The 25,956-nt window shown below is 34.5% G+C and overlaps 1 protein-coding gene across 1 annotated transcript; it reads right to left on the bottom strand.

Annotated features, from left to right (window-relative positions):
* Positions 1–5,149: 5,149 nt before the first annotated feature.
* LOC131047470 (ethylene-overproduction protein 1) lies at positions 5,150–24,630 on the bottom strand. Its single transcript, XM_057981373.2, has 6 exons — positions 24,481–24,630; positions 23,717–24,221; positions 20,147–21,895; positions 17,398–17,689; positions 16,974–17,283; positions 5,150–6,408 (listed from the first exon to the last, which is right to left on the bottom strand). Exons 2-6 carry the CDS (start codon positions 23,890–23,892, stop codon positions 6,191–6,193), a joined length of 2,745 nt encoding a protein of 914 aa, XP_057837356.1. The 5' UTR covers positions 23,893–24,221; positions 24,481–24,630; the 3' UTR covers positions 5,150–6,190.
* Between the last annotated feature and the right edge of the window lie 1,326 nt (positions 24,631–25,956).

The following is a 25,956-nucleotide window of genomic DNA, read 5'->3' as shown; positions in this document are numbered from 1 at the left end:
CATGAGATCCTATCATCTAATTTTTTTCAATGTTAAATAATAATTTGTAATATTATTTTAAAGGTGGTTAAAATCTATTTCATGGCATAAGACATTTTTTGGACTTGGAAGTCCACATGAGATCCTATCATCTAATTTTTTTCAATGTTAAATAATAATATGGTCTAATTAATTTAATTTAAAGTTTCCACAAAGAGTAAAATTATTTCATTGATTTCAATGGTTGATAAATAATTGTTTATTGTGATCAATCAAAATAATAATAATTGTTTACTGTTTTGATCATAATTTTTGAATTACAAATTCAAATCACTTTATCTTGGATATGTTGGAAGTATAATGATAGAATATAAACTAGATTGTTTTAAAAAATATATATAAGATTAATTCCACAATCATATATTCAACCTTTTATTCTCATAAATGATATTTAAAAATGAATATGCCTTTGACTATTGATTCAAATCTTATCCATATAAATGATCTATCTATTAGGCCTCTTGAATGTAAACTAAGAAATATGAAAATTGTAAATAAAAGATAGGATTTGAAGTTGCATAGAGGAGAGAGTGCACATTAGTGAAGGAAATGGAAGGGTAACCTAGAAAAGAATGTGATAAGGGATAGTGTGAGAAAAAATGATTGCAAAGTACATGGGCAAGAGAAGAGACACCAAGAATTGGAAAAGTGAAAGTAAGAGAGGATGAATGCATAGTAAAGTGAGGAATATAGAAATACATAGTTTGAATGCACATGAGAGTTATTTAGTTTGAATTTGTAGATAAATATCATTGCAAATGAGCATAGAGGGAGTGTGTTGTTGATATGGAAGGGTACATAGCATAAAAATAAAGGATAATCTTTGTAAATTATAGGTTATTCTATATGTTGTAGATTTATATTTATTATTAATAAGTACAAGTAATTGTGTAATCTACTGAATTTTTTAAGTGAGCTTTTGGTTGTTTGGGGATTTTAATACACACTTGTTGAGTAGCTACTTGATTGGGCATATCTCATATCCGGTCTGCATCAAATGGTATCAGAGGTAGAAGATTGTTCACATGGTGAAGATTGTGGAAGGAGAGAGTTTGAAGGGAGAGAGGTTTATGAGTTAAGAGATGAGTGATAGTGATAAATCTATTTTCCTTTAAGAATAGAGAAGAGAAGGGTAGCTGGAAAAGATTATGTACAAACATCCTTGAATCAAATAATTGCAAAATATGACATTGCTAAGTCTATCAAGCCCTTTTGTTCCTTCATTTTCCTTTTTTTCCGCCCTTCGTAAGGTTTTTAGACTTCAACTTTTATGTCTCAATGTCACAATCTCCCATCCTTTTATGTAACTGTGCAATCTTCCATTCCATCTCCCTTTGTGGACTTGCAAAGGTCATATGAAATTCTTCCAATCCTTTTCCATCTCCTAACCTTAACCTCTAGCTAGATCACAACCTTTAACCTTTCTCTTTATTCCCCTTTGCAAACTTTCAAAGTTCATTTCCAAACTTCTTCCATTCCCTTCTTTATCCTAACATACAACCCTTCTCTACTCTTGGTTCCTATAAACTTTCTAGCTTCCCTCTTTGCATAATTCCTTTGTACCTTTGGATCTAGGCTTCCTACACTACCTATTTTTAAATGTATTTCCCACATCTATTCCAATCCATCATGCAAGGTTTTGACAAACTTCTTCCATCTTGCCTTCACCTCTTAATTTTGTATCCTTCTACCTTTTATCACACTTGCTTTGACCCCTTTGTTGCATTTTAGACCTATTTGGTCTATCATATTTAAACAATAAAATAAATACTTAATGGACTTCCCCTTTTATCAATTTCTTTCCTAATTGTTTCCTAGTATCACCCCTACCATTCCATGTGTCCCCCAAATGCTTATGACCTGAAATGTCTTAGTTTGCAAGTGTTTCCAACTCAATGTTATGTGTCACAAAGTTCAAAGGTTGTTGAACTTCTTGACTTGTTGACATTTTTTTAAGTTCATTTCAAATCCAAATCAAAATATTAATAGCAGTGATAAAACCCTCTTATAAAGATGTCATTATGGCATATAATTAGAGGATGATTAGTAAAAAGAAGGAACCTTTAAGGTCCTTTGAACCTCTTAATGGAGATACTCCTCATACTCCCCCTCATCATCAACCCATCATACTATGAAAAATATTGATAGTGCTACTCCATCACCTTCTACAAGACCAAGATATTCATCACCTTTTGTAAGACAAGGAACTCTATCATTGTAGTGAGACAAAGATCAAGGTCTCCTCCAAAAGACAATAGACAATCTGAAATATCTATTACAATTGCTAATCATTTTGGTGTTTTACCACATGAGGATCTTCCTAACTCTATTTAATCATGAAGTATTAAAATTTTGCTTGGAATGGGATTCCTCTCCCTCACTGCACATATGAGGTTAAGGAGGCTATAGTCAAATGAAAACCTGATGTTCTGTCTTTTGAAAAAGTTAAAACTCAATGGTCCTCGTCTTGGTTCTTCCCTATCCAACGTATGGAGAGATGCTTTTCTCTTTCATACGTCGTATAAAGAAGGAAGGGGTGTTGTTCTTGGTTTAGCTCCTTGGGTTAACAGGTTTGACATTAAAAAGGGGGAGGATCCTTAACAAAATTGTGTGGATCCACTCATTTATCAATGGACAATCTATTGGTTTCTGTTTATTTTATGCTCCTAGCATTGAAAAAGAGAGATGTGAGTTATGGGAATGGATGACTAAGAATCAGAAGTGACTATGCAGTCATATAAAGAGCAAGTTATACAAGGTGCACATATTACGATGTGCCTTTTTCCTCTTATACCACTTGCTTTTTATGTGGCTGTATAGCTATTTCCCGAAGAATCTACCTCAAGCTGATTGGTTTATAGAGAGGTGATTTTAATATGGTAGAACATTATACAAATCGCAGCTAGTCTAATCATTTAAAGTTAAGCAGTGAAGAATTTGATAAATGACTATCATGTTAAAGAGCATCAGAATTATAAATTCTATTAATTCAAATCAAAATCAAAATCTAGCCATAATCATGATTGTTACATTTAGACTAATTGCAGATTGGGAGTTGATAAGAAACCTGACATACTACTCGGTGCCCATGAAAGTTAACTAGTGTTATTTCTAGGGAGAAGGCAAGTGTAGTTGATCATAAGATGCCTTTTTCAAGCTTAACACTTCACATCTTAGAAGTCCTTATGTAGTTGATTATAAGATGCCTTTTTCAAGCTTAACACTTCACATCGTACAAGTCCTCGTGTCGTTGCATCGGTTGGCTTCTAGAACTATATTCCCAAACATAAAGAAAGGGAATCTTATAGAGAATGGTGGGAGGCTATTTTTAAACGTACTACTTTTTTCTGATCTAGCCAACCAAAACAAAAAAAAGGGGATTTTCTTCAAGGAAAACTAGAATTTAATTGAGAGCAGCTTATTCAAATCCCGGTGATATTACTGTTCAAACATCTACAGCTGCTGTCAAAATTCAGCTTATACAGGACATAGGGGCAAGATTAGAACTATACTACATTGAATTAAAGAGAGAAATCCAGAGGTTTTAAATACTTCTCCCATTACTTGGGAGTACATTGAACCAATGCAAGATGAGGCTGGACAAGCTCATACAAACCCAGAAGAAATTAAAGCTATGTTTTATAATTAATGAAAATCATTTGAGATTAGCAAGATGTTCAGCCGTATTGGTATATACTGCCAAGTATTGAACTGTGCCCATACTTTTGATGTTTTTCTAATTGAACTGTTTTAAAATTAGTTTGTATACAATTTATCTTATTATTTTGAAAAATAAAATAATTATTGAAATTAGAGACATAATTTTTCCATTTGCATTATTAAAACTAATGAGTAATGAAATAATTAGAAATAATGTTTAAAATATCATAAATAAATAATATATCTTTTTAATCATTTTTTTTGAGAATTTGTGCAATGATTTATGAATTATTGCATTACTATGAAAAATAAAATACTACTTCAATAAAGTTTAAAATTAATGATGTTTAAAATAAAATGGTTCTCAAACAAAAATTGAATTTATTAATTAAAAATTAAATAAAAAATAGTATTATCATGTCAAATTAGAATTCAAGATTTTTTATGAACACTTATCATTACACTCCACCCACCCCTTGCTGCAATTGTACTGATGCCCATCATTACTAAAAGAAGAAATAACTTCTAGGAAGGCCAAATGATGAGAAAGCTTTAAAAAAATGAATCAATAGCCTAGTAGATTAATCTAGTTAAATGAATGCGCGTTGCACTCTAGTCTATTTCCAAAGAAAACCTTATTTCGAGCTCTCTAAAACAATAAAAAGGCATGGCAAACCTACCAGGGAAATTTTCTTCAAAGAAATACAAATCTACAGGCACTGAGAAGATGACATGTTGGAGTATCAAAGATGACAGATTCTACAAATGTTGCCAACATTATATAGAAGATAAAACAAAAAAAAATTAATACTGAATATGAATGGTTGAAATGTTTAAGCATGTTCTGGGTGGCCTAATAGGGCAGCATTCAATTTAAAGCAGGCTGTCAAGCTACCATAGGTTTTTGCACTTTTTGTGCTTTGATGCAGTTTTATTGACCCACCAAACCGAAAAACATTACACGATATAGATACATACAACACATTCATAATGTTCAGTTTGGTTGACAATACACTTTTAAAAGGGGGGATACACTTTCATACAAATTAAAACCACACTAACAAGATGCGTTGTGAACTTGTGAGTTTGCCAGCATTGGATGGGAAAATTCTATTGCTCCGGACATGATTCAATATGCATATCTACAAAAAATTAGCTGGATTCAGCACATTCATAATGTTCAGTTTGGTTGACGATACAGTTTCAAAAGGGGGAGCCAAAACCCAAATCATACAAATCAAAACCACAGTAGTAAAATGTGTGGAAAGTTTGCTAGCATCTGGAAAAGAGGAAATTATGTTGCTACAGACATGATTTTATATGCATATCTGCCCCTGTTTAATATAACTAATTAATACTTCCCAAATAAGAAGATATATTATGGGTTGCCAACATAATCTGCCCCTGATTGAATGATCAGACAAGCCACAGACAAACATCAGTCATAGTATTCAAACAAATGTAGCAATTTCTCACTACACACTAGAAGTAGAGCTTCTTAATAAGTTGAAATAAATCACATCAGAACAATGCCTTCGTTGGCTCATCCTGTTGCACAGATTATACTACTATGGATGATACATGATGAGCTTCTTGTGGCTGGACAGATAATCGTTTGCCCTCTTGAGTTTTTTCATAATAAAAATTCAGTACTTTGTTCTGCCTCGTGTCAAAAAGATGTCAAGCTGAAAGCAAGTTGAATCTTAGGGTCAATCAAACTAAATAAATTATTTCCGTAGAATGAAGTCCACTATATGCACACATTAAAATTACACCTGGCATGGTGCAAAAAGAAAAAAGAATAAAAACTGCAACTTGCATTATGGCCTTGAAAATGAGTTGAAAGGAACTCCATTTGTGATACAGACCAATGCCTTCAAAGCTGTTAGTTACACTGTTCCACGGTAATCCTGTACATGATACATGACGAGCTCCAGATTGCTATTCATAAAATGCTTGGCCTCTTTGTTATACCGTTCCACAATTTATCCTTTGCATGATACATGACAAGCTCCTAATTGCTATTTGTAAAAATCTTGGTCTTTCAATAATCTGTGTTTTGTTTGCCACTAACAGCACCAGAAGGCAGGATTACATTTGTCGCCTTAGAGTCGATTAAATTAAATAAACCACTTTTCAATGACATTACAGGAGCTTTGTGATTTCAAGATAGTCTGAAGATGGAATCTTGTACGACCATACAATTGAACAGATGGAGGGATGATTTACTTGAAACAAACCTGCCATGTTTTGAACTCTCAATCTTTCCACTTGAAGACCTTGCTGGAAACTCTCAGCCATAGACGTAGAGTGAAATGGAGAAAATAATGGCAATGCAACTCCATTATGCAATCAATAATGCAAAGACTCCGCCCTACTCACATCCAGGAGCTTTGTGTTCAGAACAGGCACAACTTGTTCCTCTCAAATGCTGAGCAGAATGACAGTTTGTAAGATGATCGAAGGTTGGTCTCCCCTAACATAACATTGACTATTGACGACCACGAGCTCTATTATAAAGGTCAATAGTATCCCCATGATTTGGATCCACAGAAAGTGCAGCCTGGCAATCACGTACAGCAGCTTCAGTGTCCCCTATAGACTCATGGAATGCTCCTCGCAAGTGTAGCAATTGCAAGTCAGTTTTAAATGCTATTGCCTTTGAAAGCTCTGAAATCGCCTCATTTTCTCTCCGATCATCCATCAGCACTGTACCCACATCAGAAAAGATGTAAGAAAAAACATAGATAAAAACTACTAAGAGAAAACAGTGACTTTGTGGTATATTAAACAACATATATAGAAGGTATCTAAAGCAAATAGCCTACACCAAGAACCCATCATATCGTCAATATTTTTCTTTTCTTGTAAGATTGCCCTTCACTTCTATTAACCTTCATGCACTTTTGATCCCTTGCCATGAAAATTACAGTCTGAGAATTGGTAATTCTCTTATATTTGTAACTATAGCTGCACAAATACTACCTATGTTACATGGACAAGTTCCCACCCCCCAGATTGGTGTTCCCATCCCCACAGGCATCCCTGGGACTTCACATGACATTAAACAATGAAACATTGAAATCAAATACTATTATATTTTATTTTTTTGCTACTATACTCGAATCAACGAACCATTGAACATGCTGCTATTTCTTTTAATCTACGTTACCCCAAGTTTCTGGGACGGGGGGACGGGAGACGAGTTTCCGGGACGGCAAATTTTTTGCCAAATTTGGGGACGGGAGGGGGGGATGGCTATATAAAATATAGGGAAAATTTAAAATATATAGGAAAATTCTAAATGTTCATATGAAAACATGGATAAAGCATGCATCTATACATTATATTCATATGAAAACATGGATATAGCATGCGTATGATACTATGAAAACATTTTAGAATGCAAACATCGAACATACAACATTATCAATAGACTCAATACTCAATATGCACTCATAATTCAGAATTTCAATTCATTCACATTGTCAATATGCATATCATAATAGATATTAAAGAAATAACATACATAATGGAGCCTAATCAGACTCGGAGGTTAAATTTTCACTACTTCCATCAGCGCAGTTTCCCCCTATATTTTTCGACGGGGGTTTGGGGGCGCGTTGGGGGCAGCGCCCCCAAGTTGGGGTCAAGGGGCATCGCCCCTTGCGGGGTCAAGGAGCAGCGCTCCCTGTTGCGATACAGGGCGGGGTCGAGGGGCAGCGCCCCGCGAGGCCAAAAATACTTTTATTATTTTATATAGGCGTCGGGTGTTATTTTTCTATTGGCAAAAAACCCTTCATGAGATATTTCACTCCCTCAATTACGCAAAAAACATCATTAAAAAAAATTGAAAATACGACTTTTTTTATTTTAATATTTTTCCCTAGCCCTAGATGTGGGGGACGGCTGGGACATCCCCAATCCGTCCCCAAAACGTACGGACGTCCCCCACAGCTAGGGAAGCCGTCCCCCCGTTTCGGGGACGTCCCCTGGCCGTCCCCAGGACTGGGACGGGGGTTTTCAGGTAGGGGATGCGTACCCAGGTTTCGTAGCTTTTAATACATTGTTTGAATCATTAAATTACGAATGTCTAGATTCTTAATTTTAAATTTTGGAAGCATGTGTAGATAAACTTATTAAAATTTGAGTGAATCTCTCTCTAATACAAATATATTATTTATATTTAAAAATTCATAAATATATAGATAGACAGATGAAACACATCCCCAAGTCTCGTGCCAACCCCATCCCAGAAACACCACGGAACATATAGAATAATAGTTGAACTGTAAGGTTTGATGCCAAATGTGCTCTAGCAGCATTCAATTTGTTTGTTCATATAGATCCATGTTTATTGATAGTGGTGGATGATGCACCAAATGCCACCTGCAGAATCACAATCAGTATATAGCTGTCTGGGGTGATCCCACTAAAGATTAAAAACTATTAAACTAATAATTCTGGTGGATAGGTTTAACTGAGCCTGTAAGCCAATGTTTAAAAATTAGGACCATGAAAATCTCACATCTATGTAACAGGACAAGTTAAAAACAAGCAAAATGTAGCAGCAAAGTCAACCAATGAATGTAAAGTCCTGAATACCTAGCTGTAATAATTACTTCCAACAGTATAGATGGTCAGCAACTGTAGCCAGTTTTCGTTTATAGTTTACATGCAGACCAAGGAATTGAGAGAAAATTATTGTTGACATTGATTTTCTCAATAGCTTATGTTCTTGTCAACGTCCGAGGGTATAAATGGTCAGTAATTGTCCTTGGTTTACAATTACAGTTTACATGCAGCCCAAGGGCTGAGAGAGAATATAATTGTCGGTAATGATTTTCTCAATAGGTTTCAGGATTTCAATCAATGGACTGTGGTGAGAGCCATCCAACTACCATGGATAGTAACATAATGGCAGGCATGACGTGACATTATGACCTGGTATTATCATCCAGAGATGTGATCTTGGTGATGTTTGTGGATCCAATCACATCTAGGTTGTGTACACCCATTTGCCCACACATCAATGAGAAGATTCTATGTGGAGTTTCACCATGCCTACATCAAATGATAAGAAATCAAATCTGATGTCAAATTTACAAATGTGTAAAGTTCTACGTATGATAAGGTCATCAATTAGTGTGGCATACCAACTCCAAGATGGTAAAGAAATAGTGGGTTTAAAGTCCAAGCGGGATTGGAAACTTCAAAGACTCCAACCCAAAAAAACATTTAATGATTTAGACCATAGACTCGAAACCAAAAATTATTAAATAAAACCCCTCACCAAAATCTGAACTATCGAAGAATCCTAGACTTCTTCACAAGTAGTTGGACAAATATCCTTGAACAACTCAAAGTCAGTGCCACTATAGTTATAGGAAAGTATTTATTAAACTATCATTATGACATTATTATATTTTATTTCATTAACATTATTGTATTATGTTATCTGTATTATGTAATAACATTATTGTATTATATAATTTATATTATATTACAGTTTTATATTATATTACCAGCATTATGTTATATTGGCATCATTATATTATATTATAGTATTATGTTATGTAACTTCCTTGTCATATTAATAATATTGAATTGTGTCATACCATATTAGTATTATTTTATGTTAACAGCACTATATTATGTTAATAGTATTATATTCTCGGATTCATACCCCAATGCGATTCCCAGACAATATAATAACAGAGGCCTTTGTCTTTTCTTATTTCCTTATCCATTATTTCTCCTCTTAAATCTATCGTAAACCAAATCACTGACTTCTCCCAATTCCATCACAAATTCTTTATATAAATCTGAAACAAGTTCTTTACTTAGTCTACACTTCATTCTCTATTTACTGGTTTCTGGTGCATTAGTATTACGTATCCCCCCCATTTCAATTCTCATTTAATATTCTTTTTATAGCTTCTAGTTTCTTTACGAAGGGAGACATCTCTTCATATTAACCTTTTCGTGAGTCACCTCTTCATTAATTAAATTACACTTATCTACAAATCGCACCACTTGACTATTTGAATTTCATGGTAATCGCACGTTATGTGTATAACTAATTTATTAATTAACAGCATTTGATACACTTCTTTTGGGTGGCGATAATGATGACATTAATGTCTATTTCTCTTGTTCTTCATGTTTGATACCATCAATGTTGTCTCTGATATACAATTCCTCTTGATCAGCAATTGTGGAAACGGAAGGCTGTTGATGATCTTGGTTAAGGATCTTCATATGGCTTAGTCAACTTGACTACAATCGATGCCTTGCATAATTTGTTTAATCAAATGTTGACTATGATTGAATCTTTCTTAGTGGGATGGTTTAGTTTATTTCATGATTAAGATTAATTTATTAAATATTTACACATTAAATTAATTTAGTAGATTAATATTTAGATGTAGGGATATTACAGATATTATTGTTTTTTATTAATAATATCATTAATATATTAATATGTAATATTCCTTTATAATATTTCTAAATGATCATAATATAATAACATTTCAAGAATATTATTATTATTTAAATAAATATGATTAATCATATTTAATAAATAAATAAATAGTTAATAATTCTAAATAATCACTCGTAATTGTTTCATTTAAGATATAAATAATGATTAAGGAGGGAACATGACATTCAACAACTCTGAAAAATAAATTGAATGAATGATTCAATAATCGGATGATTACATTGAACCATATACACACGTATATATAGAGGTTACAAGACAATGTTCTATAATTAGAACATAACGGTAAAGTAAAAGATTAAAGAGCTAAACGCTAAATTAAGCGTGAAAGTTAAATTAAGCTTAAAAGCTAATTAACTAAAAAGAAAAAGCTAAATACTAAATAAAGCTTAAAAGCTAATTAACTAAAAAGCTAAATGACCATTAAACAAGGAACTAAATATAGGTGACTAAAATATAATTAAATATTCTAATACCCTCCCTTAATGGTCATTCTATCTACTAACTACCCTACAGAAGACACTGCAGGTCTTTTGATCACAAATGAAAAGAATACTTTGTTGCAGTGGAGACCCTCCCTGGATCTGAAAAGTGTTAATGACCAAGATTACCAGAATCCATCCAACCTGACGTTGGGTAACCAAACTGAAACCTGAAACCATGATTTTGAGGAAAAATCGGCAAACCCTTTTGCAGAAGAATACCAACTCCAAAACTAACTGCAAGATACCACGGTTGCAGATGTTCGCCTTGTCAGGTGCGACCCAAACTGACTGCAACAAAGCACGATTTTTGAGGAAAAAACCGTCAAACCCTGAAATGGGAACCCTTGAAAAGAGAATTTACGATTTTGAGGAGAAAATCAAAAAACCAAGAAATCTGAGGTTACAAATCATCGTTTTTGTGGAAAAAAACTGTAAAACCCAGATAACTAAAATCTTACGCGAATATCGCGGATTACAGATTAGATAATTTTTAAGGGAAAATTATAAACCCTGCGAACAATTTTTGAGGAAAAAATCGTGAAAACCCTCCCATGATTTTTTGGTGGAAAAAATCAGAAAACCGACAGACAATTTTTCAGGCAAAAATCATGAAAACCTTCCCATGATTTTTTGTGGAAAAAAATTAGAAAACCGATAGACAATTTTTCAGGAAAAAATCGTAAAAACCCTGGGACCTGTAAGACGAGGTCTGGCCTAAATCAATCTGATAAAGGTAACGATATTCAAATATCGTTAACATGCACTGTTTCCAGGTATTGTGGTTGAGGCCACTGAACTTCTGACTGTGTTCCAACATGGCGTTGGTCAAAGATGCCATCACGAAAATGGAGGTTGAACGAGGTCAACCTAGTGAAAGCATGAGACAGAAGAATCTGATTCAAAAATCAGAATAGAAGCAACTGCTGAAAAAACTGAAACCTTGGAGAAGAATTCTGGCATGAATTTCGAGGTTTGGAAGAAACCTATAAACTAAACTTTTCTGCAAACTTAAAACAGCATAAACGATGCCCAAAAGACAAAAAAATCTGAGACCAACCCAAAAAATCTTTTGAAAAACCCACCAAGAATCTGAAATCGAAATGCAATTCTGACGGCTCAAAAATTGAGGCACAAAAAATGATGCACCCAGAAAAATTTGTCGACAACCCAGTTGAGGTCTCGAAAAACCCACCAAGAATCTGCAACCAGAAAAAAATTTCGACTTGAATTGAAGGGTCAAAACCCTCGTCGAAAATTGCAGAAACCCTAGGAAAATTTTCAATCTTCAAAAAAAACCTCCAGGTTGCAGGCCCGAAAATCTCCAAAACCCTAAAAAAAACATGAACTGCTGCCCAGCACAATGGAATTCGCCCACGAACTCAAAACCCTCAAAAAGCCTTCAAAAAAGCAAAATCGTTTTTTTATAAAAATACAATTAAAAAAATCTAGAAAATATTCCAAAAAGAAGGCCATGAATTTTTATTAAAAAATTCGCCAAACTTTAAAGAATCCTATCGACCCGTTCTGATACCATGAAAAATAAATTGAATGAATGATTCAATAATCGGATGATTACATTGAACGATATACACACGTAGATATAGAGGTTACAAGACAATGTTCTATAATTAGAACATAATGTTAAAGTAAAAGATTAAAGAGCTAAACGCTAAATTAAGCATGAAAGTTAAATTAAGCTTAAAAGCTAAATAAAACTTAAAAGCTAATTAACTTAAAAGAAAAAGCTAAATACTAAATAAAGCTTAAAAGCTAATTAACTAAAAAGCTAAATGACCATTAAACAAGGAACTAAATATAGGTGACTACTATATAATTAAATATTCTAATAAACTCAACCAACCAGTCTACACCCAAAGGCAGCTACGAAAAATACATTTATTATATATAAGTTAATTTAATAGAAAAAGATATTTATTAGTTATGTACTTTTTTAATTTATTTATTATTTAATATTATATAGTTATAAATTTATAATAATACATAATATATTAAATAGTTACTCATAATGATAATGTGTACTAAGTTACTATATTATTTACACATTTATTATAATTCATTATTGTTAATTTATTGTATTCTTATTATTATACAATTTATACTTATTAAAAATTTAAAATATATATTTGATCATATAGAATAATTAATGAATTAGTAACATTACTAAAAATAATTCGTAAATTAATAATTTAATAAATATATAAATTCATAATATGTATAATATTTGCAATGTGATTCCCCTACCATCTCCAAATTTTGATACATAGTCCCCTCATTCCCTAAACCCATCCTTGCATCCATTAAGTTGAAACTTTGTGGAATGTTGAATATAACTAGAAACATTCTAAAACACAAAAAATAAAAGAGCTAGCAGAGCATCCCCCAGTGTCACCCTCCTTATACCAATCGATTCTCAATATGTAATTACTTCAGTAATTTACTCTCAATATTGGAGCTGCAAAGTAACTTAAACAATATAACATTTTATGTTTAATTTTACTAATTTATTTTTTAAAATTTAAGTTTGTTCTCTTCTTTGCTTTTTCTTAATTTTTTCCTCTTTTTTTCCCAAATAGGTTGCTACCCAATCATCCTCCAACACAATTATCTCGAGATGACTTGTGAGAGATTGAGGCACTTTCTACCATACTCATCAGCCAACTTTAGTTTATATGAAGGCAATCCAGCAATGAGAGGGCAATAAATATTAAACAAATGATCCTAGATGTCACTTGTGGGATCATCTACAATTTCTTCTTAGTTTACCATCTTGGGTATCATCTATTATACTAACATGATAAGCCATGTTTAGAAAAAGCATGTAATAGCATCAGCTCAAATATTGAGAAGATAAAGAACATCATAAATGAGAGCAAGCAAGATATTGAAGAAATTTTCTTCAAAACAAGTGCAAACAATTATTGTTGAGTGATAGAACAACATTACCACCCCAAAATATTACGATGTTCATATCCTTTCTTTGCTAATGAGGGTTGCCCGATACAAAGCATTTGTTAGACCTACTCTTCCTTGATCCTGATTGAAGGATGTTGTCAAAAATAAGTTTGCTAAACATTCCAATGGTCAAAGTATTTCCACTTTATAACACATAAAAAAATGATGCTCATGATAGATGGTACCTCCATGACATACATTTGAACACCTATATCCTCCTAGGACCAAAGCTTTATCATAATTTTATTTTTTAATCTAAAAGTTTCTAAATTTCAATTTCTTTTTGGTTTTGAAATAAAAATTGCATGTTTGAAGTTCCATTTATAATTTTATAACTCTCTAATTTTGCCTTAATGGTTTTTAAACTCATCTTCATCTAAGCAGAATTGGGGCACACCTCTTCATCCGCTTAGTAAGACACAAGCGACTGATATCAAAAAGGCAAGGAAGTTAGTGTACATCCATTCCAATTTGTGTCTTCTTTTGCACAAACAATGCTATTGGATGTATAGCCAAAGCATACTAACTTGGACGCCTCCACTTACCAAACATTCTTTATTTTCGGTGGAGTCAAATATCCAGCACTAGCAGCATAATTTTAGTGCAAGGACTGGTGGCAATCCCTGTGTTCTTCTAATCTACCTACACCACCTGATGTAAATAATGATTATGATGATATCTATGAAGACCCACATGACATTGATTGCTGATCCAACTTGTGTCTTCTTTTGCGCCAACAAAATGACTACAAGGAAAGGGCAGCAATGGTGCTATTGGATGTAAAGCCAAAGCATACTCACTTGGATGCTTCCACTTACCAACATTATTTATTTTTGGAGTCAAATATCCAGCACTAGCAGCATACTTTTAGTGAAAGTGCTTGTGGCACTCCCTGTGTTCTTACCTACACCACCTAATGTAAATAATGATTGTGATGATATTGAGTTTGACAAATTAACATTTATGTAGATTTTTTTTTCATGGTGATTTTGTTTATTATATGATGCTGTGGTATTCTGAACTTGATTCCTGTTTTTAGACTGCAAATATGCATATATTTGTGATTTATATACAAAAAACACAACCCTCAAAATAAAATTTTGTTTTGATTTTTATATTCTTTTATACAAACTAACCCAACCCAACAAAACATCACACCTGAGTAACTAAAACCGAACCCAAATTACTTATTTTTCATGGGGTCTGTGATAATTTGCTTGAATGAGGTATTAATATAACACCAACACCGAAGCCAGTTTGACATCTAGAACTGTCAAAGAACAAATCCCACCTCTAGTCAAGATCCAAAGGAAGGACATGGTCACCAGAACCCATGTGACATGAAGCAACTAAGTCAAGTATCTATTGTTGTGATGATCCTGTTCCTGCCAATATATTGTACTCAACCAATATGGAGGAAATGAGGCACATGCAAGAGCTTCAAAGAGTGTTGTATCATAGTAAAAACTTCAGGAGTACAATGATATTGACAAAAGACCTTCAGGTTAAATGAAGGAGATAAAGCTTTGGAGGTATCTACGTATGGATGGGGGGAAGTTTAATCAAGTTATTGTTTAACACATCGTACCATTCTGGCTGTTCCTTTTTCCCTTCAAAAATACCTCATGCATCAATGCATTCATAGAACTTACATTCGATCTTCTCTCTCGTCCCAATTCTGAAACCAGGGAGATAAAGAGAAATGATAACAAGCTGATTATCACCATAAACAGGGAAACTTTCAGCTCATGCTTATGTTTACCAGAGAGAGAAGTGTACACAGACTTCAACTTCCTCCTCTCTCATCAAAGTTTCCATGAGAAGAGAACCATTATAGGAATGTAATTACTAATGAATGGTCCACCACTCCAAAGAGAGGCAAATCTCATATGCCCAAAAGTTTTGCACAGGTCTCATTTTGCTACAGAAATTTCAGATATTGCAGTTCTCTTACACCAACTGAAGGTTAATGAGAATGACCACTATTTGGATGAAGAAATATAAATACATATCCACTCCAAGGAGAGGTACATCTCAATTGCCCAAAAGTTTGCACAGGTCTCATTTTGCTGAAGAGATTTCGGATAACATAGTCCTCTTACATCGACTGAAGGGTAATGAGAATGCCCATTATTTGGATGAAGAAATATATATATATGATGGAATAAGTGAGTTCACCATTCGCAGGAATATCTATTGTGCTGTGTAGGAAGTTACTGTAAAGTTGGATACTACAATGACTATTGTCAAAAACGATTCAAGTGAAAAAAGATAAGCCACTCGTAGATGTCTGAGTGAAATATAGTATTCTATGAAAGAGATGAGAAGCCCCATATATTAACAATTTATTAAGTTGAAAAATGGAATTCATTTGGCCAGGGCAGACATGGAAACCAAAGGTTGTAAGGTTCCTACTTGTATCTTGTTTGTGGCTAGTTCGTTCCAGAGCCTAGTTCTATGGCGTCCAGTGCTTAAAGGTTTAAAATCACAGTAAAATAATAAATTTGAACATAGATGGACTTGTTCCAGCACATAGTTCTGTATTTTGGACTTGGGCATTTCACTCTGGTCTTTTAATCACTTATCCTGTTTACACTCTAGCAAGTGAATCAAAGCACCAGGTAGTGAATAATGTTTTAATTCAAATTTAGGTTCATCACTACACCTGAGAGACTTTAAGGTTGCACAGTCCATGATGAAAAGCGAGAAATTTCTAGAAATTCTAGAAATTTTGATTTTCATTGACATTTTAACCATATTATGTGAACCACCATCAAGATGAAACTATATTTGCATGTACTTGTTATCTGCCTTATCCTTTTATCCCAAATGCCTAATCCGCAATCAGATAGCCTACAAAAATTGTAGGTGAGTTGGCTTGGGATGTGGGTTTGCTCCCCACAGGTCTCAGGTTCAACTCCCTTCCCAGGTTTAAGAGGGGGGGCTGCTTGTGGTGTGCAGATCCTTCCCAAGGGATTGGTGTCGCCTCATCTCACCTTGGTCGCTGGGCTGGGTCATGGGGATACCCTCAGTATCAAAAAAATTGACTAATTAATGTGGCTCTTAATAGTTAGTATGATAATTGTATCTGACATAGATATGTTGAGCTCATCTGAAACTGCTCACAGGCTGCTAAAATAGCAGTTTAGCCAGCAAGCAATAAATATCATAAATATGAACAACTGTCTTCACAAATAATTCTTGTGGCAATTTCTTTAAAATAAACAGTCCACCACCCAAAAAAACCAATCAAAAGAAGATTTATGGAATTGGCCAGGAAATTATTAAGGGAACAAAATGGTGATATAACTTGCCTGCAGCCCGGTATCTGTATGGATATGTTCTAAGTGGATCCAATTGTGTTGCCATACTTAGATCAGCCTTCGCCATATCCCGTTCACAATACTCTGAACGCTTTTCAAATGCAGATGCATTGTTTCGGGCCTTTTCTATCAACTTTGTCATCTCTTCATATGCAGTTTTCCTGTCATTCTTTAGATGATACACCCGTGCCAATCCCTGATGAGCCCTTGTATGGCGAATATTGAGAGCACTTATGTAACAGGCTGCAGCAAGATCCAACTTATCACAATCCACATAAACACTTCCAAGGTTGTTCAGGGCCTGCATGCCAGAACAAAGAATTTCATTATATAACAGGTTCAAAATTAGTAATTGGTTTAGCATTCAAGAACTGCAGTACTCATCTTCCACGTCTAAGAATGCAATTACACTCACTTGTCCTTTACGAAGCCCATCTGAAGGACATTTCAGGGCCTCTTCAAGAAGCACTACAACATTGGCCGCAGAGGCAGGATCTAGACTTGTGTCTGCTAGAGCATAAGCTTTTAGAAAGAAGGCTTCAAAGGACCTCTGGATAGTAATAGACTCTTCTGCTTTCTGCAATGCCTCTTCACGATGGCCAGTGTCATATAAAATCCAACCTTCATATACTAGTTTCTCATGCTCGCTACTTGCATGCTTACGTGCCAACCGTAGACTCCGCATTGCAGCCTTTGGGCAATTTAACCTGAAAGCAAAAACAAATTGTTGAGATCTTCCAACATAATCACAAGTTCTAAGAAACATCATCATAGGAGCCATTCAACAATCACAAACCACTGCTAATCACATGACTTCTTGACACTTGAATGGTACAAAGCAAACTTCCACTGAATGGTTCCTACATAGTTACTGAAGGGAAGCATCTACTAGAAGAATTGCAATTTTGAAATTCCAATGTTGAGTACATATAAAATAATTGCTCAACTTTTGTGCATAGAGATTACCAAGTGATTGCAGTCTCATTGTCAAGAACATATGTACACAATGCACAAAGAAAGCATGCCTGCATAACATATGCTAGGGAATAAAAATAGTTATGTCATGTATGAGATAAAAACTCAAGAGACCTTCCTTAATCATCTAGGCCTCAAACTGCTTGGATTGATGTTTGTGAGTGGATAAGCATAGTACATAAAGGACCCTTACTCTTAGCCCACAAGACTAAGCCAAATGCTTTTGTTAATATGGTTGCAACAAAATCTAATATTCTAATGCAATGAATGAGATTAAATTACCGTAGGGCCTACTATTTTAAACATATCCTCCATTTTTTTGGAAAAAGGACACCACCAAATGATATGAGTTAGACAATCATGAAAAATATCTTATCTTTTGCACATATCAATCTCATCTTCACAACCTAGAGACTGAGATCTTGTCTGTCTGTTAATAAATTTCCATGAGAAAGAGAACTGAATAACCAAATGAGTTACAAAATAATAAAGAGTACTTTTCTTTGCGATTGTTATGTAGTGCTCCATCTTCATTTCTACTAGAGTGGTATAGTTGTAGGAACTAGGAAGGCAATTCAAATATTAATCTCCATTTAATATTGTTCATTAATTTCATTTACCAGGCAGGTGAGCAGGCACATAACCTACATAGGACAACATCACAAAACCTTTGCAACACCTTCCATATATTGTGCATTTCAAATCAAGGAAACGCTCTGCCAATATGTTTCCTCTGTCATTTTGAAAAATATCACCCTTTAGCTCATGATGTGCTTGCATTGACAAACTACGAAACTAAAAAATAATCTGAAGTCCGAATCAAAGAAGAATGCCAATGTGATACTGTTATTCAAATTGACGAACAATGTTCTCTATCGCATAACCTCCCCTTCATAGACATAATGTTCACCTAAAAATATCTATATTAAATTTTGATTTTGTAACAATATATTTCTTATCATCACATGCCTTCCAATATCCCTCATATAACTTTATAATTACTTATATATAGTGTCAGTTCATACATATCTGTATCCAATTCACTTGTGTTCATCCCCAGCTAAAAAATATTAAGTAAACAGCAAAACCTATATGATATAGCTCATATCCATCCCTTTTATAATATCCAAGCAGAATTGTCATAATTATAAATGCAAATTATAACTTATTTTCCTCACAATCAAGAAACCAAGCAGTTTTTGAAGCCAATACACCCAGCTTTAGCCATTATATGTGGCTAGTTCTGTACATATTAGATCGGAAATGAATCTAGAACAACAAAACATATTTACTGTATCGAAAGAGAGCGAAAGAAATATTTTTAGAAAAAAAAAATTCATACTTTTCCATATTGATGTGAAGCTAAATGTAGTCCCTATTCTGTAGAGATTATCTTAGTTATCATGGAAAAATATACGAGGAGTTGAAAACTCCATTTCATTTTGCCTATTACTTCTTCTACAAAATACAAACAATTTGTGGCATTTGAATTTAACACCATACAAAACATGAATGAGATGGAGTGAATCAGATAAGAACAAAAGCTCTGTCTTGCCAGTGATTCCACATAAAGTCAGGCCATAATGCTTTTGCAGTCAACCTACCAAATTCAAGACCCTTGGTATCATGCAAGGTAGATTGTGATTACAATTTTGATTCTTTAGTGGTACATGAACACAACAATGTTATAGCACCAATATGAGCCACGTGAAAAAGTCACTGCCTATTTCACTTATCTAATACAAACACTAATCAGCAAAAATAATAAGAGAGTTCTTGAATTGCATTTGGTTCTATTTTTGCAGTGCAAAATGCCAGGGAGTAAACATACACGACGATGAAATTACATCAGACCTTTGTCACACTTGATGATCACATAATATGAGACTTAGGTATAACAAAATAAGGAGTGGGTTATTCTCACTAGCGTCGAAAATTTCTATTAAGGCATGAAGATGGCATGATCAAAAGTGAAATGCATGTTGGAATTGATGATAATTTTATCATTTTGTTACCTCATTGTTAGGAATAAAGATAAAAAATAACATGCATTATCATGATGCCTTAGGTCTCAAATGTTTGTCTGATCAATACTACTAATTATACAGAGATATATAAGTATTAAAGCCTGGCTGCTTTTTTTAAACATTTTTACTTATCAAAAAAGAGATCAGATCAGAAGAACTAACCGAAGAAGAAGTAGAGATTGCCGGAATCGGAGCAAACCCTTCTCAGGTTCATTCTCCAACATTTGATGCACCACAGCCAATGATCCAATATCATCAACACAGGACCACCGATCATAAAGCTGCATCCAGCAGTCCGCCTTAGTCCATTGTTCCACATGCTGACACAGGAGACGAAGCAACTGATCTGCTGGCACGCGTCCCGAATACATCAGATAATTTGGATCCAAGGTCAGCAAAGCTCTTATATCTCGAAGTGCACCATCATAATCCTGAAGAGCAAGACAAAACCAAGCCCGCAATTCAAGGCAATCTGGGGAGACTTTAAAACCTAAAATCCTATTTATTTCAGCAATTGCTGCATGAACTTTATTTTCATCCATTAACACAGCAGCCCTAAATCTGTATGGATATGGAAGAGTCGGGTCCAATTCTGTCGCCATGTTTAAGTCCATCATTTTTTCTTTGCCGCAGCAGTACAAAGACCTTTCCTGATACATCCATCCTGCTGGCTTGTAGCAAGAAATCAGACCATTAGCCTCTTTATAAGCAGAATACCTATGGCCCCGCTTGAACTTTGCTCTTGCCACACCAGCTAATGAGTACACATGCCCCGCTTCGGCGGCAGCTTCAAACCAATTCTGTGCATCCACATACTGTTTTCGTTCTAGCATCACACAACCCAACTGATGCAACGCAAGAGCCCTTTGTCTACGTGAAGAAGCACACTCTCTTAACCTCTCTAGGAGCTTAACAGAAGCATCTGACGCCATATCATTCTCCATTGCTACTTGGCTTAAAAAGGAATATAAAGCAAAAGAAGAATGTCCAACCATGGCCAGTCTTTTCCCACCTTTTAACTTACATAATAAATTTGAAACTTGGGGATTCTGTAAAGATTTTGGTAGCTCCCTTAGAAAAACCTGTAGGCAGGAAGCAACAAGTAACTCTGCATTTTCCTCAAGACCATACTCAATGAAAATCTCTGCATCATGCATATTGTACACAAGGCCTGCCAGATGTTGATCGCAGGCAGACTTCATCTTTTCACAACAGAATTTGTTGGCGAATGACAAAAGCTCAAGCACAATCTGGGGTGAAAGAGAGTCCAGACAACCTGTTTTGCTGAATTCATTCACAGCCTTCATACCCTGCAAAGTGATCCCATTGTCAGAAAAAATTATTCTTGATCTTTGTGACTCGGTGAAGCAACCGAAGAGCATCGCATGAAAGGGAATTGAAAGTGCAGCAATTTTCTCACGATTGCAGGCAACCTCCCCATCACCAATGCAAAACACAACATCTTCTTCAGCAGCAGCTGAAGTTGAACACTCTGATGCCAGTTCACAGTCAACCAAGGGTTGTCGACAAGGGCAAGGATCAAAAATAGTTAAAGGCAAATATCCAGCAACTAGTGCAGCTTTAGGGCATTCCAACGCCCTACCGCTACAATGCATGGGTGGCATATTCTCATCAAGCTCCTCCTCACGTTTTTCATATCTCAGCCAGGCTGAAAACACAATTTTCTCATGAATTCGAGAGGCATGCTGGCGTGCAGATCGCAAACTGCGCCGCAGCAATTTAGTTTCTTCTAAGCCTCTGAAAACAAAAGACTGCTCTAGATATAGGCCAGATTTTTCCTCATCTGAGGCTCTCTCAAGTTCTCCATATATTGATGCCAAAGTCTCCACATGGTCCACAAGCCTCAAGTGAGGATTAATTGAAGGCTCCAGTAACTTTGTTACACATAAGCTGCAAGTCACACAAAATAATCAAACAACTATTATTTTGATGCAAATACAATTATTAATTATATTTCATACAAAGCTCAGGCAATCGCTCATATAAAAGCTGTTTTAAAAAACAGTTTGCAACAATAACCTGAACATCAAACCTTTACAAGATAAAGCCACATAAAGCAATCAAATTAAACCTATTTACAACAATCACCCCAATTCAAACCCTAATCCCTCACCACTCCCACTCCCACAACCCTCAAGAAAACACACACAATTTATACTAATTCCACACATCTCTAATGTGCAAACTGCAAAACAAAACTGAAGGAACAAAAAGCAACCATAACATCAGACTTTTACAAAAAAGAATCCTTGTAAACGATCAAATGAACCCCCTCTTTCATCATGTATATCACCAATCAAACCTTAATCCTCACTCCCACAAAAATACACATTCGACACTACAGTCATACAATCTTTGGTTTTAAAAACTGAGAAACACAATTAATGCAACTGCAATCAACCTGAACATCCGATCTTTACAAGATGCAATAAGCACTAAACAATCAAATGAACACTCCTTCATCAATAGCACCTCAATTGAAACCCTAGTCATCCATCCCTATCCCCAACTAAATTAAAAAAAATACTAAACAGCAATCAACATAATGTTCAGATAATCTCCAAAATGCAGACTGAAAAATAAATGCAAAGCAACAATTATCAACTCAGACATAAATTTTAAATGCGAAACAAATAAAAAATAAAGAAATAACTAATGATTAATGAACTATAATAACAAACACACACATACACAGCAAAGCCGTAATATCCCAAAAGTAATAGAATAAATTGAACTACCCAAATCTAAAATACAAAAGTAAAGCAGCAGTGTCAGATCAGAGGGTATTTGTCTAGTTTTTTATTTTTGAATAAAAATAGTAAATTCCACAGCAAAAGAAATAGCAAACCAGAAAATAAGAAATATAAATGTTTTAGCATCAAAACGGAAGCAGTAGAAATGCTTTAATCCTATATAACTTCGCTCAAAAAAATAATCATAACAGTCAGAAAAACCAACATTAAAATACCAAATTCATATCAAAATGTAAAGTTAAAACAACTCATTCGTTTGCTTTTCAAACTTTTACTTCAAAATCAAGTACAGACTTAGGGCATTCACAATAAGCTTCATATAAAGCCAAAAAAGAAACCAAAGCAAATTGCATATAAATGAAAAATAAAAAGCAAAATTAAAAATGTAAAGTTAAGCAAAAATATATGTTCTCTTTTCAGACCTTTATTTCAGAATCAACTCCAAACTTACAGCAGTCAAAAACAATTTTTACAAAGACGGCTAAAAAACCCCAGGCAAATTGCAGAAAACATAACATTAAATGCAAAATCCAAATCCAAAATGCATAGTTTTAAAACTATCAGCGACGCCTATTCTTCCAATTTTTATCCCATAGTAAAAACCTACACTAGCCGTAAACAAATAAAGCCAAAAAGGAAACCCCAGAAATTCGACGAATAAAATTATGCGAAATCTCTATCTCAATATTTAAATTCGAAGCAACAGCAGCACCTGCCGCCCTAATCTTTTACCCCAAAGCTCACTCCAAACTAACAGCGATCAAAATAAATCCAAAAATAAAACCCTTGGCGATTTGAAAAAATAAAAATCCAAATCCAAATCAAATATTAAGTAAAAGCAAAAGCGATATCGCTCGTTGAACCTGTGGTCTAAAAATTAATTTCAAAGCTCGGCATCGTATATAACCAAAAATGAAACCCTAGCAAATCAAAACAGGCAGAAGAAAACGCAACTCACCCATTTCCAACGGGTGGGTCTGCTTCGAGATTCCTAGCAGAATACTTGGGACTGTCAACCTTCATTCTTGTTTCAGCAACCTTTTCCCCGGGGTTGACGGCATAAACCTGGTGCCCCTTACAGCCCTCCGTCAATCTCAGGCTTCTCATCGCCTCCAATATAAAATTCCTCGTCATCTTTCCCAAAAATCCAAGGACCCTGCCAGCATCCTGCAGAAAAAATAATGCCCTCTCAATTTGCACAAATTTCACATTCTATTTTAATTTCCCTTGGATCCGACGATCCAAATCTCTCTAAAAATTCGCAAAGCTCGTTACGCTAATAGAAATCACCGCCATTCTGTATGACATAGCCTCTGCCGATCTAGAAACCAAATACCGGTCAACGGGAACGATTCTAACCCAGGCCGGTTACAAAGACCCAACGTATATGTATGTGTGTGTACATCTATACACACACACATTTATTGCCGCAGCTTCCGAACGAATGAATAAACGGAAGCCTTCTGAAGAAGTAGAGACAAAAGAGCGCATCAATTAAAATAATCGAGACAGGACGTGTAAGAGCATCGAGTACTGTGCGATGTATACACACTTAATATACTACTGAATATATTCAGCATTTCACACCAGAAAAACCCTGGCGATAACATCATATTTCATTAAAAATAATGCCCTAAAATAACCATTCCCGTCCGCGTTCTGCTCTTGGAACTAAAATTCCTTTTTTTACCACTGCAATAAAATACAGAAGGAAGAACTTACGTGCTGCTCTGGACGCTCTTTCTGTTTTTTATTCGTTGTTTATCTTCTTGTAATCTCGTGTTTTTCGGTAACGCGGAGATTCGAACTCACGACGTTAGCCCAACCCAACTGCTGCCGTAATGAATATTTCTCGTACGATTTTCCTTTTCACCTGAGCCGGCTGGCTTCTACCCCCGTTTAGAGGGTAAGTGAGAGAGCTTCAAACCCAATAAAACGTTGACACGTGGATACTCCCACTGTTTGCCACGTAGAAACGGTAGGGTGCTTATGTTTGGTGAAGGCCGGCCGTTGAGAGGGTATGTTTAGTATTCTAAATGTACAAATAAGAGTTACAGGTTTTTTATTTTTTTATTTATTTGTTTTTAAATTTTTTATTTTATTTTTAAAAATTTTTTTAACTGGTGGTTGTTTTGTTTGTCGTTTTGAAGTGATTTCTATCGGACATACACCTGCCAACGCTGCCATTGGCCCGATGTAAATTTTTTTATATTATTATTATATGAGATACTTTTTACGAGCATTTAGTATATCAATAAAAAATTGTTATTAATATTGTACAAGGAAAATTATTTGTAATTGTGATTTAGGTTGAATTGGTAAATGGATATAAATTATTTTCGATTAATTAAAATATGGTGAGAAATATTTCTGGTCAAATGGATTCTAAAATTAAAGCACACATTTAAAAATTAATGTATTTGGTTTTATAATTAAAAAATGGTTGTCTTTATTGAATGTTTTGGAATATGTGATGTATAGAGATAAGGAATGGATAATGATAGTCAATATTTAATGGATCTAAGATTAAAATATTCTAAACTATTTTTTGGTAATGAAATTATAGATTTAAGTTAATTTACAATCGTAGATCTATTAATTGTATAATTTTGCTTTTGTCTTTCTTAATTCACTTATGCTTGTTCTTCATTTTTGATATCTAAAGATTGACGGTATTTAGATGATTTAGAAGGGTTGTCATTGTGTTCCAAGGGGAAACAATCTTCTAGGTCAATGAAATAAAATGTTTGAACAACTCTATTTATTCATGCATATGTTCTTTATGATGATTGTACAGATCTAGATTCCTTTTATTATATTGATTGAGTTGTTTCCTTCCCTTAATGTGAATCATAATCAAATAGTACTTGAAAGGATTAACGTTGTGTTCTTAAGGATACATTCTTCTAGGTCGATGAAACAAAATATGTGTACAAGATTGAAAACAATAGAACTATTTAGTCATGCATATGCTCTTTATGATGATCATGTAGATCTAGATTCCTTTTATTATATTGATTGAAGTGCTTCCTTCTCTAAATGTAAATGATAATCAAATAGTACGTGAAAGATGTGGAGATGTAGAATAAATGACGTTAAATGCCTTTAAATATGAGCACATAGCATCAAATTACATAATCATGAACTTAGTTAGCCCAAGTCAAGAAAGTAATGTGTGGGGTGGGCAAATGGTCAAAT

Source organism: Cryptomeria japonica, chromosome 7, assembly GCF_030272615.1.
Source record: "Cryptomeria japonica chromosome 7, Sugi_1.0, whole genome shotgun sequence".
Classification (NCBI taxonomy): domain Eukaryota; kingdom Viridiplantae; phylum Streptophyta; class Pinopsida; order Cupressales; family Cupressaceae; genus Cryptomeria; species Cryptomeria japonica.
This window is presented reverse-complemented; position numbering and strand designations above follow the sequence as displayed.

Excerpts from the sequence above, each read along its gene's own strand:
- LOC131047470 (XM_057981373.2), bottom strand. The coding sequence starts at position 23,892 with ATGACGAGGAATTTTATATTGGAGGCGATGAGAAGCCTGAGATTGACG. Across the intron at positions 21,896-23,716 it reads GACCCACCCGTTGGAAATGG|CTTATGTGTAACAAAGTTAC; the intron begins GTGAGTTGCGTT and ends TGTGACTTGCAG. Across the intron at positions 17,284-17,397 it reads ATGGGCTTCGTAAAGGACAA|GCCCTGAACAACCTTGGAAG; the intron begins GTGAGTGTAATT and ends TCTGGCATGCAG.